Source organism: Sarcophilus harrisii, chromosome 4 (genome assembly GCF_902635505.1).
Source record: "Sarcophilus harrisii chromosome 4, mSarHar1.11, whole genome shotgun sequence".
Lineage (NCBI taxonomy): Eukaryota > Metazoa > Chordata > Mammalia > Dasyuromorphia > Dasyuridae > Sarcophilus > Sarcophilus harrisii.
The window spans coordinates 374,346,878-374,363,071 of NC_045429.1; the positions used below are offsets into that span (position 1 = coordinate 374,346,878).

The 16,194-nt window shown below is 31.9% G+C and overlaps 1 protein-coding gene across 17 annotated transcripts in view; it reads left to right on the forward strand.

Moving 5' to 3' along the window:
• The window catches only part of RYR2 (ryanodine receptor 2), a 712,857-nt gene that overhangs the window by 474,705 nt on the left and 221,958 nt on the right, over positions 1-16,194 (forward strand). For all 17 annotated transcript variants that reach the window (XM_031968518.1, XM_031968517.1, XM_031968521.1 and 14 more), the window contains 5 exons: positions 1,493-1,613; positions 6,446-6,615; positions 7,645-7,865; positions 8,703-8,793; positions 15,188-15,328. In XM_031968518.1, the coding sequence (XP_031824378.1) occupies positions 1,493-1,613; positions 6,446-6,615; positions 7,645-7,865; positions 8,703-8,793; positions 15,188-15,328 (744 nt within the window). The remainder of the gene's footprint in view (positions 1-1,492; positions 1,614-6,445; positions 6,616-7,644; positions 7,866-8,702; positions 8,794-15,187; positions 15,329-16,194) is intronic.

Consider the following 16,194-nt stretch of genomic DNA (forward strand, 5'->3'; position numbering starts at 1 on the left):
TAATGGATAGAGAGCCAACCTGAAAGCCAGTAATTCTTGGGAGTAAGTTCCACTTCCAGCCTGGACTTGCTGTGTGGCCTCATACAGATCATTTAACTTTAGTGCTCCAGTTTCTAACTTCTAATTCTCTGTGAGTATAAATTGCAAAGAAGGTACTTATCTCCATTGGTAGAGAGAGTTTCTTTACCTGAAAGGTCCCTACAATATTGAAATCCTAGGACCACTGACAACACCATCACTATTATCTCTACATAAACTGATAATAATTGTAACCTATACTTTTACACATGCTAACATTTATATAGCACTTTAAGGTTGTCAAAGTACTTTATATATATTATCCTAGTTCATATTTACAATAGTCCTGTGAGGTAGTAGATAACAATTAGTATACTCATTTTACAGAAGAAGAAAGTCTGATTCAGAATTCCAAGTTTGGCATGCTGTGTATTATACTACCTCACTTTCTCATGAAATGTGTGTATCACCTTAAGATTTGCAAATGTTTCATGTACATTATCTTTTTTGATTTACACAATAGTCCTTTGAGTTAAGTGCCATTATTATCTCCATTTGAAGGAGTATGTTGAGAGATTAATTGATTAATTCAAAATTTCCGATTCTGTGTCTAGTGCTTTGCCCATTGCACACTCTTCTTTGATACTGATATGAACAGGTTAGAGAAAGCCAAATATGATTAAAACTTGTAAAAACGTATACTTCTGCTTTTGAAAAAGATCACTATGGCCAGAAATTATATTGTGATTCCTAATTAGGATTTACTTAGCCAGTGACACATTGATAATATTGTTTTGATTCAACTTTACTTTTCCTTCCCTATGTTCAAAAACCGTGGAACTCTAAAACCCACTAAAATTTACATGCAAAGTACATGCAAAGTAGTATAATTGTTAAATGAGACATGGATTTTCAGATGTCCTTAACTTTCCTGTCCTTAAGGTACAAAAGCCAATTGATTGATTCTACTTTTCTTTCCTAATGGCCATTTTATTTACTTTGTAATTTGTTACATTGATTTAAGATCAAGTTACTTTAGCCTGTTTTTTAAGGAAACTTTAAGTATTGGGATATGTAATAGTATATAGTATGCTATTCTTCATGTGGAAATATATTTTACTACTCCATTATTAAGAGGACATAGTTTTGTAGTTCTTTTTACAATTCATAGTTTTACTCAATGTCCTTTTTAATTGGCCTGTATAAGAATCAAATTTATGACCTGGAAATAGTTAACTCTGGGTTCTAGCCTGACTGCCTTATCTCTATAATACATGTCTTGTAGACAATCAAAAATGTTCTTGGGAAGAGTTTTCTTAAACATAACACAATTAGTTCTGATTCAGGTCTGACCTCTGGGGTGGATGTCTCTTATTTATCAAAAGAGAATTTAATTCACTTTCTGGGTTTTCTGAGTAGAGTTGTAACTTGACTGTGGAAGAAAATGTCCTGTCTTTTTTTCCTCCCTTTGTAGTTGATCCATGCTGGCAAAGGAGAGGCTATTAGGATAAGGTCTATTCTAAGATCCTTAATTCCACTTGGAGATTTGGTGGGAGTCATCAGCATTGCTTTTCAGATGCCAACAATAGCTAAAGGTAATATTGTTCTTTGGAATACAATAATATATTGAATAATAAAATGCTTGATAGAACTTTTTCCCTGGTGAAGCATAAAGAAGAGGTTTCTTTACAATTATTTTGAACTGTATTATTTATAAAATTCTTTCCTTATTATGTTGCAGTTTTAATCTTTCTATTCTAATCACATGTAATTTTTCACATTTCAGGAATTATATGTTTTTTTAATCTATTATTATTTTAGAAAACTCTCTAAGATTATAAATTGGAGGTATTGATCTGCAAAATGTTTTCATCTGCCCAGTCTATATATATCCTTGACCTTTACTATCTTTTAATTTTCTCTTTTCTGCTTGACTACAATCTTCCAATTTGTCTTCTTTGACAACTTATGAGTTATTATTGTTTTATTACCAAATTGTTTTTTTTTATTGTCCTATTATTTGATTATCTCATGAAGGAAAATTCTTCATTTGGGCTTTCACCCTGATTAACAGGCAAAACTCAGTACAAAAAGAATTAAAAGGGTTTTATGAAAAGTCAAAGTAGCTACACCTTAATGAACTGATCACTGAAAATCAGTAGTGCCTTCCAGGTAGGAACAGCCTTTAGATAACTTTAAAATAATACAGATAGGTCCACCTTAGCAAAAAAAGGAGGAGCCCTTGTATCTCAGTTCCTCCCCAAGATAGTAATTTGTAGATAGGAATATTTGACTAAGAAATGGTGATAGGGAAAAAAAAAAAAAACACAACTTCAGACTTAGTATCTTCTTCATCAGAGCTTCTCTCAACACTGATAAGCAGGGTTAAGAACAATTGGTAAATCTGTCAACATAACTTTTAACACCCTGATACTTTACTTTAACAACATTTATTAAGAACTTTCAGTATGTAAAATACACTGTAAGATTAAGGGGAAATACAATGATCTTTCCTTCCAGAAGATTGCATAGATGTTACAAAGAGAAAAATTTAGCGTTAATATGAGGAAAAACTTTCTGACAAATAAAATTGTCCAAAAGTAAGATGTGTTAGTTACCCCATGTTTCACTCAAAAAAGTGAGATTTTTCAAGTAAAAGCTGGTTGTAGATTATGTAGTAAAAAGATTGGTGTTCATGTGTGGATTTAGTTAGATCCTCTGAAGTTAATTGCTGATCAGTCTATGAATTTGTGATTTATTGATCCTTTTCAATGAGGGAAGTGTGTTTCATAAGGTAAGGTAAAATTGTTTCTAGGAAATTATACAATTTGGTGTTTAAAAATTAAATTCTGTCATTTATGAAGAATTTCAGAAACGTCTTGCAGTTGTCAATGCTGCATCATCCTGCTGATCATTCTTATAGAACAATAATATTCCATAATATTTATATACCACAATTTATTCAGCCATTCTCCAATTGATGGGCATCTACTCAGTTTCCAATTTCTGGTCACTATAAAAAGGACTGCCACAAACATTCTTGCACATACAGGTCCCTTTCTCTTCTTTAAAATCTCTTTGGGCTATAAGCCCAGTAGTAACACTGCTGGGTTAAAGTGCACAGTTTGATAACTTTTTGAGCATAGTTCCAAATTGCTTTCCAGAATGGCTGGATGGACTCACAATTCTACCAACAATGTATCAGTGTCCCAGTTTTCCCCCATCCCCTCCAACATTCTGCATTATCTTTTCCTGTCACCTTAGCCAATCTGACAGGTGTATAGTGATATCTCAGTGTTGTCTTAATTTGCATTTCTCTGATTAATAATGATTTGGAGCATCTTTTCATATGGCTAGAAATAGTATCAATTTCTTTGTCTGAGAATTGTTTGTTCATAAGTGATAAAATTGTTAAACAGATTAGGGCAAGTATAGATAACTGAGGTATTGTAATAGAGGCCTACAGTCTCATAGATACTGAAATATTAGCAACTTTTAAGTCTGACCAACCAATCAGCTCTGAATTAATTCAATTCCTTACTTAAACCTTTGCAATAACCTGCGAGTTCAGCTCTTTTTTCCCCCAAGTCTCTCACTATTCAGTTGTCACTTTCTTTGTCACTTCTTTATCATTTCATCTACTCCATAAACATCTGCAGTTTCCTATTGCCTTCAGGACCAAATTTAAGATAATCTTTTTGACTTTTAAACTTCTTTATAAACTGGATTCTTCTTACCTTTCTAGTCTTCATACATTTTACTCATCTGCATATATTTTATGATCCACTATACTGAGCTTTTTGCTATGTCTTATACATTCCATTTGTACTAGTCTTATCCCTTGCCTGGAATGCTCTTCCATTCTGAGGGCTAACTCCTAGCTACATTCAAATCCTAAATTCTAGTTTCTGCAGGAGCTTTTCCATATTTTCCCCAGCTACTAGTGCCTTTCTTCCAAAATTGACATTTCTACTTAAATATACACAAGATAATATAGATATATTATATAAATAACTATCTCTGCCATTATAATTTTTGGGTTCCTTTAGAGCATAATGCTGTACATGTGGTATATGCTTAATAATTGCTTATTCACTGACTGACCAGAAACTTGCAGTTTGGGTTCTATTGTCTTAGTCTTTGAGAACTTATTGAGAAATAAGATGGGGGGAAGGTGGAAGGAGAGACAGAGGGACAGTAATAGAAAAGGACACAGAGAGAAAGGAAACACAGAGAAAGACAGCAGAGTAAGATGAATAGCAGTCTAGTTTTGGAATCATGAAGAATCTATAAAAGTCCTGCCCCTGACATAATAATTATGTGACTTAGGTGAGTCACTTATTTCAGTACCTTAGGAAATGCTAAGAATGTATATTATAGACATGTTACTATTCTACACTGGTGAAAGGAATTTCCATACTGAAAATTCCCTCATATTGATAAAATTACAGGACTATTCCTGTTCCATCAATTACAATGTGGAGAATATCATGGAAATAAAATTTTGCATATGTTTTTATTCATTTACATTTATTTAGTTTTGTGTAAAATTGAGACTAAATAATACCTCGATAATGATTTTGTTGCTTTATGAAGAATTTTGCATGTACACACATGGGTACACATGTACCCACACCTATGCCTACAGAGGAGATAGAAAGGTACACCTGTAATTTAGTTGTATTCAAATATAATATTTACATAAAAATGAAATGAAAAACTGTATAATCAATAGAAATTTATTTCCATATTGTTCTTTTTACTTTTCCTAGATCTCTGAAATCAATATAGATAGATAGATATATAATCCATAGTTGTATTTTTATTTCACTTTTTTTAGGCTCTTTCTGATTGCTTTTATTTTCATTTTCTCCAAATATACTTTATGGAAATTAATGAATACCTGTACTTTATTTTTTATCATCTCTTTTTCTTGATATTTTCTTATTAAATATCATATTCATTTATTTTTTATTGATTTTAGTCCTAATACTTCAGGACATTTCTCATGGATAATGAAAGTAATGATTTAACTTATTCATTAACTTTTAGGGTACCCTTAGATATTACAGCTATTTTATATTATATATATCATAATTCTCTCAGAAGCTGACAGCCTTCTCCATATGGTCAAATGTCAGAAATGTTCTAAGTATATGCTAAGTTCCATTATTCACATGTGTAAATGTTCTTTTTAGTTTTCTTATTCCTTTTCCTCTCTATTGTAATCTTTATTCAAATATTTGAGAAAAGTCTCAGTTTCTCTCCCTCTCTCTCTCTTTCTCTCTCTCTCTTTTCTTTCACTTTCTTTTTCCCTGTTCCTCTTTGTATCATATCTTTATTTTCCCTTAATGAGATCCAAAATGACCTTACTAAAGGCTGGTATTATAATAAATATATTAGTAACTATTAGATATTAAAGCCCTCAAGGGGGGTATTTAAACTGCTAACTTTCTTGATAGTACCCAGAAGTACTATTTATTGCATCTACATTAGTTTATATCTACTCTTTCCTCTTCTAACTAAATTTACTTTTCCTAGATCTCTAGAACTGATATAGACAGATAGATAGATAAATGTATAAAGAAATAGAAATACACACTTATCTACACTACTAACACTACTAACATTTTTGAAATAAATTTTAAGAAAGTTGTGTATTCTATTTTTCTATTCTCAGTAATCTTGCCTTCTTTTTTTCTGCAAATTGAAACTTGTTCTGGAAGATAACCATCATCATATAGTTATTGATATAGAAAAAATATTTCTAGCTCCAACTTACATTTCCTTCATCTCTGGAACAAGTTTTACATATATCCATATGTTCTCCCTCATACATACATACATGTATGTACACACATATACACACTAAAATTATTTATAAATTATAAGAGGATTATCTATTGAAAAGAATTTATTTTTACCATTTGTGTACTGGTGAGTCCTATAATTTTTTCTCCTTTTACAAAGATGACTTTGACTTTATTTTCTAGCATCTTCAGAATTAAATAGAATTTTTTTTTTGGCCAAACTTTCTTCAAAAGCCAATATGTACTTTATAAAATTAAATAATAAACTAGTCAGTTATGAGAATAATTTTATCAGAGTTTTAAAAAAATCATTCTATATTCTAACACTCAAAAAATTATTTTTCTCCTAAAGGTTTGATTTCTTTTAGTGTTAATAATATCTGAAGGCAAACCAAAAATATTTTTTCCAAGTCAGTGGCTGGAAAAATTAAACAATCATTTTATTCATTTTTAAACTTTGATAAAAGAAGAAACAAAGGAAGTCCTTTAGAAGTCCTATAATATCTCATCTCTAGGTAGCCACTGATTTTATATATTTATATATATATATATATATATATATATATATATATATATATATATATATATATATATATTTTTTTTTTTTTTTTTTTCAGATGGAAATGTGGTAGAACCTGACATGTCAGCAGGGTTTTGCCCAGATCACAAGGCAGCCATGGTTTTGTTCCTTGACAGGGTTTATGGAATTGAGGTTCAAGATTTTCTACTTCATCTTCTTGAGGTTGGCTTTCTGCCAGACCTCCGAGCTGCTGCTTCTTTAGACACGGTAACAATTTAAAAATCTGACTACTTCAGTTTGATGGCTTTTCTAACATTGTTTGGTGGATGAAAGATGACTCTAGCTCAATTAGGGAAAACAAGAAAACTGAGATTCTCCCTCTCTCCAAAAAAATCAATTTGTCCCTTAAAAACAAATAACTTTTCCTATTTTCAAACATTTAAAATTGTTAAGAATTTATACTATTTAAATGAACATTTTGAAATGCAAAATTTAATGACAAAGTAATAGCTTTTGAATGACTTTCATAGGATTATTTAATTGTATGGTAAGGACTGTGCTAAAATTCTAGAGCATCAATAGTTAAGCCAATATTTTCAAGTAAAAGAACTCTTTTTGTCTGGAAGAAAAGTCAATTTAAAGTGGACATAAATCTTTTTACAAGGATCATAATGTTAATAGAATAAAAATGAAATCACACAATTAAAGATATAAATGTGCTTTTGTCTTTTGCAAAAACTGTGTTTTTGTATTCTCATTGTTTAGTACAATGCTATGTACATAGTATGTTCTTAACAAATGTTCAATCAAATCGGGTACTTATATATACAGGTATATTTTTGAAAATAAAATAAGTAATGTCTAGTAAAGAAATAAATTTTTGATTTCTTCTCTTTACAAATCTTATTAGCATAAAACAAAACATAAAACAAAAGACAATCCAGAAAAATTTATGTTTGTGAAACACAATTAGACATACACATTCATTTTGGTATCCATTTGTATTCCACTTTTATTTGGTCACACTATTAGTGATTCAAAATTTGAGAGAGTTCATGGAAGAGGGAAGAAAATGCAAGAACCTCTGGATAATGTATTCATGATTAATTGAAAGCTGATTTCATCTCAGTTTTCTTAAATCAAAGAACTGTACAACTATATATTTCACATGGAAGTATATCTATATTTATTCTTTTTTTGGGGTAAGAGAATAAATATCAGCAATAGTTTATATTTTCTTTTCTTAATGTTCTGTTTCATACACATGCAACTCATTGCATTCATTTAATTTCATAGGCTGCTCTCAGTGCCACAGACATGGCCTTGGCTCTCAATCGGTATCTTTGCACTGCAGTCTTGCCTTTGTTGACAAGGTGTGCTCCTCTTTTTGCTGGCACTGAACACCATGCTTCACTCATAGACTCACTGCTTCATACAGTGTATAGGCTATCCAAGGGCTGTTCTCTTACAAAAGCTCAGCGGGATTCCATAGAAGTCTGTCTTCTTTCTATTTGTGGGTAAGTCAAAGAAAATTCTATATTGAATTTTAATTTTTCCAAGAAAAAGTTGCTATCAGTCTTCAGTTAATTTGTTCTTTAATGATATTATAAAATATTAAATTTATTTCTGCTCTGGTGGTAAAGTGCTATTAAAACAGCCTACTTCTAAAGACAAATTACAGAAATAGAAATGCTTTTTCTCTGAACTTATTAAAATGCTTTGGACATTTGTATTATGTTAATTTTTTTCCATTTTTCTCCTCCTAATTAATAGTTCCCTCTTTCTCTCTTTGACTCCTTTTTACATTGATGTTTATTAGTACATTTTTCAGGGGGAAGGTTAAGGGATTTTTTGTGTGTGTAACAGTATATAGTAATATTTTTCCATCTGTTATTTCTGAAGACTATTTTTAAATTTGATTGAGACTTTCATCTTGCTTTCTGAGAGGGGGAGAGAAAGCAAAGGGAACTTTGTGTAGCTTCTATACATGGGTGATGATTAAAAGATGAAGTTATATGTATATTGATTATATAACTTTCTTGGTATGATTATAATATAAATTTTAATATATGTTTTGTGTAGTATTACTACTATAAAACTATTTGAAAAATACTGATTTTTAAAATTAACTTTAGGTTTCTATTTTCATTTTTATTTGTTCCCATCATGTTATTTTGTGACAAAAATTACTGATAATTAATTCTCTTACCAAGTAATTCCACCTAATTTGGTACAGATTTTATACTTGAAGCTAAATGTTCTAGATAAGAGTTCTTGCTTATGTCATAAATTATAATGATTTTTAAGTGAAAGTATATTTTACGTAACTGGTAAAATTATTATTGTTCCAACAGCCAGTTGAGACCTTCCATGATGCAACACTTATTAAGAAGATTAGTTTTCGATGTTCCATTATTAAATGAACATGCTAAGATGCCTCTTAAGGTAAGTGTGAGCAAAATTTCAAGTTACTTTTGCTTCCAATTTTATTTCCTGTAAGGTAATAATCTTCTGGTATATGTTTTTTTAAATAACTTTCCTGAGAATGGATAGTTGATAGTAAAAAAAGACCCAAAAAGACAAAGCATAACTCCTATGTAGACAAACAAGAAAACATCACAAGGTATTAGAACAGCTGATTCCCTTGTTCATTCCTGATTATTAGCAAGGAAAGTTAAAGTCACAAATCACTTTGCCTCAGTCTATGACCCGAGTGGCATCACAAAACACAAATTGGCCATTATCTCTCCTGATACAAGATTGGTTTGGGAGTAAAAACAAATCACCCCACTATGCTGGGTATACATCCTGGTTGTGCTTCTTATTACCTTTAGAGCCTCAGATAAATCAATTAATTTCTTTGGACCTCAGTTTTCTTTTAGAGGCAGCTAGTGGTACATTAAACGAAGTGCTAGACCTGTAGTCTGGAAGATTTTAGCTGAAAATGTGCCTCAGATACTTACTAATTTTGTTACTTTGGCCAATTCCTTTAACTTCCATCTGCATCAGTTTCCTCATCTGTAAAAGTGAGATCATAAAAGCACCTGCCTCATGCAGTTTCGGTGAAGATAAAATGAGATATTTGTAGAATGTTTAACAAAATATCAGGTGTATAGTAGTCAACTTTATAAATGCTCATTACCATATCTTTCTTCCCCATGTTTAAATTGAAGAGATTTGAATTTGTCTGTATAATATTTAAGGTCAGTTTCAAATAGAAATCTTTTAATCATATAAATATTGTTTTCATGACTATCTGCTTGTGATGATTGACAACATAGTTGATGATAGAATCTCAGTTTCCAAAGTACACAGACAAGCATGCCGCTGCTTGTTTAGCCTTTGACTTTGTGAAATACAGACAAATCTGCAAAAATTTGGACAAGTGCAAAAAAGTGGAGAAGTTGGAGAAGCAAAAAGCTGGAGGAGTGTATCTGTATATTTTGGTGTATATATATGCTAATGAGCATAAAACAGTCATATCAAGAAATGAGGGAAGAACTTTGAGGGATTAGTAAAGGCATGGGTGTTACTCCATAATACTGTCTTAAAAGAACAGGAATGAATTCTTTAATTCTTTATATTTCAACTTAAAAGATCTCTTTGTGTTGTCCTTAAAAAATGTTGATAAGGTTGTAGACAAGGTAAGGATTATAAAACACCTATAGAATATCAGCTTTCTACATCAGAAGGGAGATAATAGGATGGTCATTGTGGTCTCATAAAATAAACAGATCTTAGAATTAGAAGGGACTTCACATGTTATTTAATTCAATTTATACTGAACAGCATATCAGACAGTTGATTAACCAGTTTCAGATTGAAAATTTCCATTGACATGGAACTCATTATCTCTGGAAGTAACCCAAAGCTTTTGCAAAGCACACTCACTTGTGTTGACCTTTCATTCTTGGGAAATTTTTCCTTATAATTGGTTCAATTAAGAATAATGGGTCAGAAATTGGCTTTTTAATAGTGTCCATCCCCTCCTTATGGAGCCAAGCAGAATATATCCATTCCATTTGATGACCTTTTAAATACTTGATGAGAACTATCTCTACAAATCTTTGTTTTTCCAGACTTTTCCTAATTCTTCTAAATAAACCTCCAGACTCAGTATTAGTAAACAGATCATCGATGTTAAACTGAAATACAGAGTGCCACTAAAAAGTGTACATAAGGATCCCTGCAGGCCACATCATGACTTAGAAAACCACATATTTATATATTATCTATGTTCTACTTTATTTTTATTTATTTTGTTAAATATTTCCCAATTATATTTTAATCCAGTTCTGATTGCATGGAAACTGCTTGAGGTCATGTGTGGCAAGTTGGTGCTTGTTTGATACCTCCACTTTACTATTGATCACCTCTTTCCCCAATATACCCTCTTTTCTATTACTGTTCCCTTTTCTCTTTCCCTCCTATTTTTTTCGGGATAAGATTGATTTTTTTTTTATACCCATATTGAGTGTGTATGTTATTTCCTCTTTGAGCCAATTCTGATGAAAGTAAGATTGACTCACTCCCCTCTTCCTCTTCCCTTCCTTTTATAAAAGTTTTTTTCTTTCCTCTTTTATAGCAGATAATTTATGCCATTTCATCTCTCCCTCTCCCTTTCATACAGTACATTCCTCTCATTAATTAATTTTCTTTTTTTATATATCCACCTTCATATTCCTTCATATTCCACTCATACCTGTCCCCTCTGTATATAAAACCCTTTTTTAACTGCCATGTTAATGAAAAAGTTTTTATGAGTTACAAGTATCATCCTCTCCTGCAGGAATGTTAACAGATGGACCTTATTAAGTCCCTTGTAACATACCTTTTCTATTCACTTCTTTATTCTCCTGAGTCTTGTATTTGAAATTCATGTTTTCTATTCAGCTCTGGTCTTTTCATCACAAATGCTTAAAAGTCCTTTATTTCATTGAAAATCTACCTTTTTCCCTGAAGGATTATATTCACTTTTGCTGGGTAGATGATTCTGGGTTGTAACTTTAGCTTCATTGCTCTCTGTAATATCATATTCCAGTCCCTCTAGTCTTAATGTAGAAACTGCTAAATCTTGTGTTATCTTGACAGTGGCTCCACTATACTTGAATTGTTTCTTTTTTGAAAGCTTGCAGTATTTTCCTTGACCTGGGAGTTTCAGAATTTAGCTATAGTATTCCTGGGAGTTTTCATCTTGCTACCTCTTTCAGGAGGTATATTCTTTCAATTTCTATTTTACTCTCTGGTTCTGGAATATCATGGTAGTTTTCCTTGATAATTTCTTGAAAGGTGATATCTAAAGTTTTTTTTTTTCCTTGAGGCAACTGGAGTTAAGTGACTTCTGTAGGGTCACACAGCTAGGAAGTGATAAGTGGCTGAGGTCAGATTTGAATTCAGGTCCTCCTGACTTCAGGGTTGGTGCTCTATCCACTGCACCACCTAGCTGCCCTTAAGCTCTTTTTTTCACCATGGTTTTCAGATAGACCAATAATTTTAAAATTATTTCTCTTATGTCTATTTTCAATTGTTTTTCCAATGAGATATTTCACATTGTTTTCTTTTTCATTCTTTTCATTTCATTTGTTTCTTGATTTCTCATAAAGTCATTAGTTTTCATTTGCTCAGTTCCAATTTTTAAGGAATTATTTTCCTCACTGAGCTATTGTACTTCCTTTCTCATTCCCAATTCCCATTGGAATTTTCCATTCCATTTTTGGTTTTCTAGGCATTCTTCTCATTAGCTTTTTGTATTTACTTTTGTGCCACTATCAATTCTCTTCCAAAGTTTTCCTCTATTTCTCTTCCTTGACAAAATTCCCATTGAGTTTGTCCATGGCCTAAGACCAATTATGATTTCTCTTGGATGCTTTGGATGTAGGAGCTTTGACTTTGTTATCTTCTTCTGAGGTTGTATTTTTATCTTCATTGTCACTTTAGTAACATTGTGATAAGAATCTTTTTCTGTTTCTGCTCATTTCCCCAGTCTATTACTTGGCTTTTAAGTCTATGTTAAAATAGGGTTTTATTTCCAGGGTGAAGAGTGTACTGTCCCAAGCTGTTTTCAAAGATTCTTCTAGGTATCTGAACACAAGAACTCAGCTTTGGAACTATGAAGAATGTCCCTGTTCCTCTACGGCAATAAGTTCTAGTGTGCTAAAGCAACAGAGTGCTTCCTCAGTGCCTAAAGAGAAAATCTCTCTAAGCTGTTTTGGAGTTATAGTTATATCTGGACTTTAAACAGCATTTCAGAATGATAAATCATACTAATAACCTTAAGAATAAAATTCAGTTGATATTTTGCTTTATTAAACAGAAAAATCAACAACTGTCAGTGAAGTCTAAGAGAATCTTTTTTTCTAGATGCTATCCAATTCTTTGACTACTTATTTTAAAGATTTTCCTTTCCATATGTTCAAAGATGAACTCAAGAGAAACTTCCAATTATCTGAAGAGTCAAAAGAAATTTATTTCTTCTGATCTTCCCCATAATCCAAGCAAGTTAGACCAATCAGGAAACTTCCCCATGATTCCCCTAGCTTGTCTAGTCATCTCCCAAATTGCTTCAATAAAGAATCCTTTTCTGGGCTGGTCTGGAGAGAAGAGTGCAGGACATTATTTTGGAGTTTATAATTCCTTTCAGTTAAATCCAAATGTTTCAGACTAGGATATTTTAAATAATGTTTTACTTTTCAGGGAACAAGGAGGATGGGGATCAGTTTTTTCTACAATAATTTTATAATTTGTGGGGAAAGAATGTTTAACAGTTTATTTTTAAAAGATTATAAGGCCACAGTGAACTACAAATTCAGAATGATATGGCAAAAAGCTAATGTGATCTTGGGCTACATGAAGAGCAGCATAATTTTTAGGAAAAAAGAAGGTGATAATTTTTTGGTCTCTGCTCTGGTTAGACCACAATTGGAGTAATACATTTACTGAGTAAATGGACATTATCATTTACAAAGCTAGAACATTGATAAACTTGATAAAAACTGATAAACTAGAAAGTATTCAAAGGAAGATAAGTAAAATGATTAAGGACCTTGAATCCATGTAATATGAAGATTGGTTGAAAGGACTGATTATGTTTAGCATTATGTTTAAAAGGGGACTTGATTATTTATAGATTCATGTATCCTTGAAAACAAGGACTGCCTTTTTTCCTCTTTTTGTATCCCTAGCATTTTGCAAAGTATCTGGCACATAGCAGGATAGTAGGTGCTTAATCAGTGTTTGAAAGTGTGAGAATTGTTCTGTTTGGCCCCAGAGGGTAGAAACAAACTCAGATGTAGAGGGCTGAAACTCTGAAAAGTGTGCTTCAATCAGATGGCAGAGCATTTAAGGCTAATTACCTATTTGAGATAATAGCTCTATATACATATATTTAGAGGAGATGGTCATGTGATGACTCTCTTCACCATTGGTGCTTGCTGAATATTTGGTGATGAGATAATTGTAGGCAAGGATTGAAGGGCTGATTGAGAGAAGTCAGAGTCACTTGGCTGCAGGACGGGGAAGAGAGAGGCTGGAGACTCTGGACTCCAGAATCCAGGATACATCTTTGGCAAGCCTCGTGACAGCTTGCCTGCCTCCTTCACTTCTCCCCCTGAAGACCAAGAACTTTGATTGATCCTGACTCTGACTGATCCTAAGGCCCTCCAGGGAGCTAGCCCAGAAATTATACTCAATGAGTAAACTTTGTAATGAGGAAAATTTAAGTTCAAATTAAGAAAAAATTTCTAATAGTTAAAGGTTTCTAAAAGTGGATGGGCTACTTAGAATAGTGATAGATTTTAACTTCTCAGAAGTTTTCTAGAAAAGGCTATATTACTGCTTCTTAGATATGTTATAGTAGGGATTATGTTAATATATTGCTTCAAATACAAGGCTGTTAAAATACCTTAGAACTCTTAAATTCTGTTGTTCTTTGGATAAAAGGATAATATTATTTGGGAAATATCAGTGTAGGTTTCTCAAGAGAAATTAGTTTTGAACTGGGTCTTTTAAAAATTGGTAGACAAAGACTGACAGAAAAGAGCATGAGCATAGACACATAGTTATGTAAAAATATATATATTTTAATTACTGTACCTTATCCTGAATATGTATCTAAACGTCATTGTGAATTGCATTATTATTCAATTTCACCTTTTACCAATAGAAACAAACAGAAATTATTGGATTTGAATTTTTTCTGTGTTTTAGTGTCATAAAATCAGTATTAAAAAGGAGTCTCAGAGGGTATCTGGTCTAATCTATTTTTAAATAGAAGTAATGTCTACAGCAAAACTTTCCAAGTGGTCACCCAGGTTCCACTTGAAGATACCCAGAAATTTCTTGCTGCCTAATTAAACAGACATCCTGTGCTATTTTTGCAAAATTTCAGTTGTTAGAAAACTTTACTTATATTAAATCAAAATCTGCCTCTTTTCTAGTGCTATTCATTGCTTCTAGTTTTCTCCTCCAAGACCAAATAGAACAATTCTAGTCAAAGGCTCATCTTTCTGAGTTCCAATCTGACCTGAGATTTCCTAGATCTGTGATCCTGGATTTGTCACTTAGCTCCATTTGCCTCAGTTTCCTCATTGGTAAAATGAACTGGAGTAAGAAAGAAACTCTACTATGTATGCCAAGAAAACCCCAGATGGAAAGGCAAAAAGTTGGATATAACTGAATGTAGAAACCAGAAACAGAATCCAGTGACTCAATTTTAAAAAAATTCAGTTCAGATTCAGAAAAATCTCTGAGTTGGTAGCACTGTATGACATTAAAATTCTAGTTAGGAATTAATGAAAATAATTGCCTTTTGCTTTGATTTTTTTAATTATTTTGTACATAGCTGCTGACAAATCATTATGAGAGATGCTGGAAGTATTACTGTCTTCCTGGAGGCTGGGGAAACTTTGGTGCTGCCTCAGAAGAAGAGCTTCATTTGTCAAGGAAGTTATTCTGGGGTATTTTTGATGCCCTGTCTCAAAAGGTAATTTATTATTGTTTCATACATGGTAAGCTGATAGTATGTTTAGTAAGGAAACAGAGTTGTTTCTAATAGATTAGCTTTCTAGTGCATTGGATAGGTTTTGTCTGAAACTTAAAACAACTATGACATTCTTCTATATTTCTATCTGTACCTTTGATAACTGCACAGAACCCCATCATTCCCTCAAAGATACTTTTCACATCTGCTTAACTTTTCTTTAAAATCATTATTGAATATGACATTAAAGGACCTAAATGACCAAATATCTATGAATATGACAAAATGCTATGCATGCACATGGTAAATGCCACTGAACTTGAATAAGTCACATCTAAAAGATTATTTTTCCTGTTTATTCCCTCAATTGTCAAGGGAATGTGAGATAACTTTGGATTACAATAATATTTGTATAATGTATTAATATTTGCAAAGTTCTTATATATACATTGCTTCAATTGAGCTAATTCTAATATATACCTAATTCTATTTATACTTTGTAGTTAGGTGCTGTGTAAATTAAAATATTTCTTTTCAAGTGTTGACATGTTATAAGTTTTTAAAGGTATCAAGTATCTTATGTGTAAAAAGAATTATAGTTATGAAAAGGGATTCAAATATGAAAATGTTGGATCTGCCCTCAAGGAGTTTCCTATTTAGTGAAAATAATATATATGAGCAACTAGAATGCAAAAAGTTTTAGATGTTTTAGAGAGGTAGCTGATCAAAATTAGTTTGAGACCCTGTAAACACATTAATATATCAAAAAAATATATACATCAGAAGTATGGTGGATGGTAGGTTAACACTTGAGATTATATTTGTCATAGAAAATTGACATAATGGACCATTCATCCATGACAGTGTAT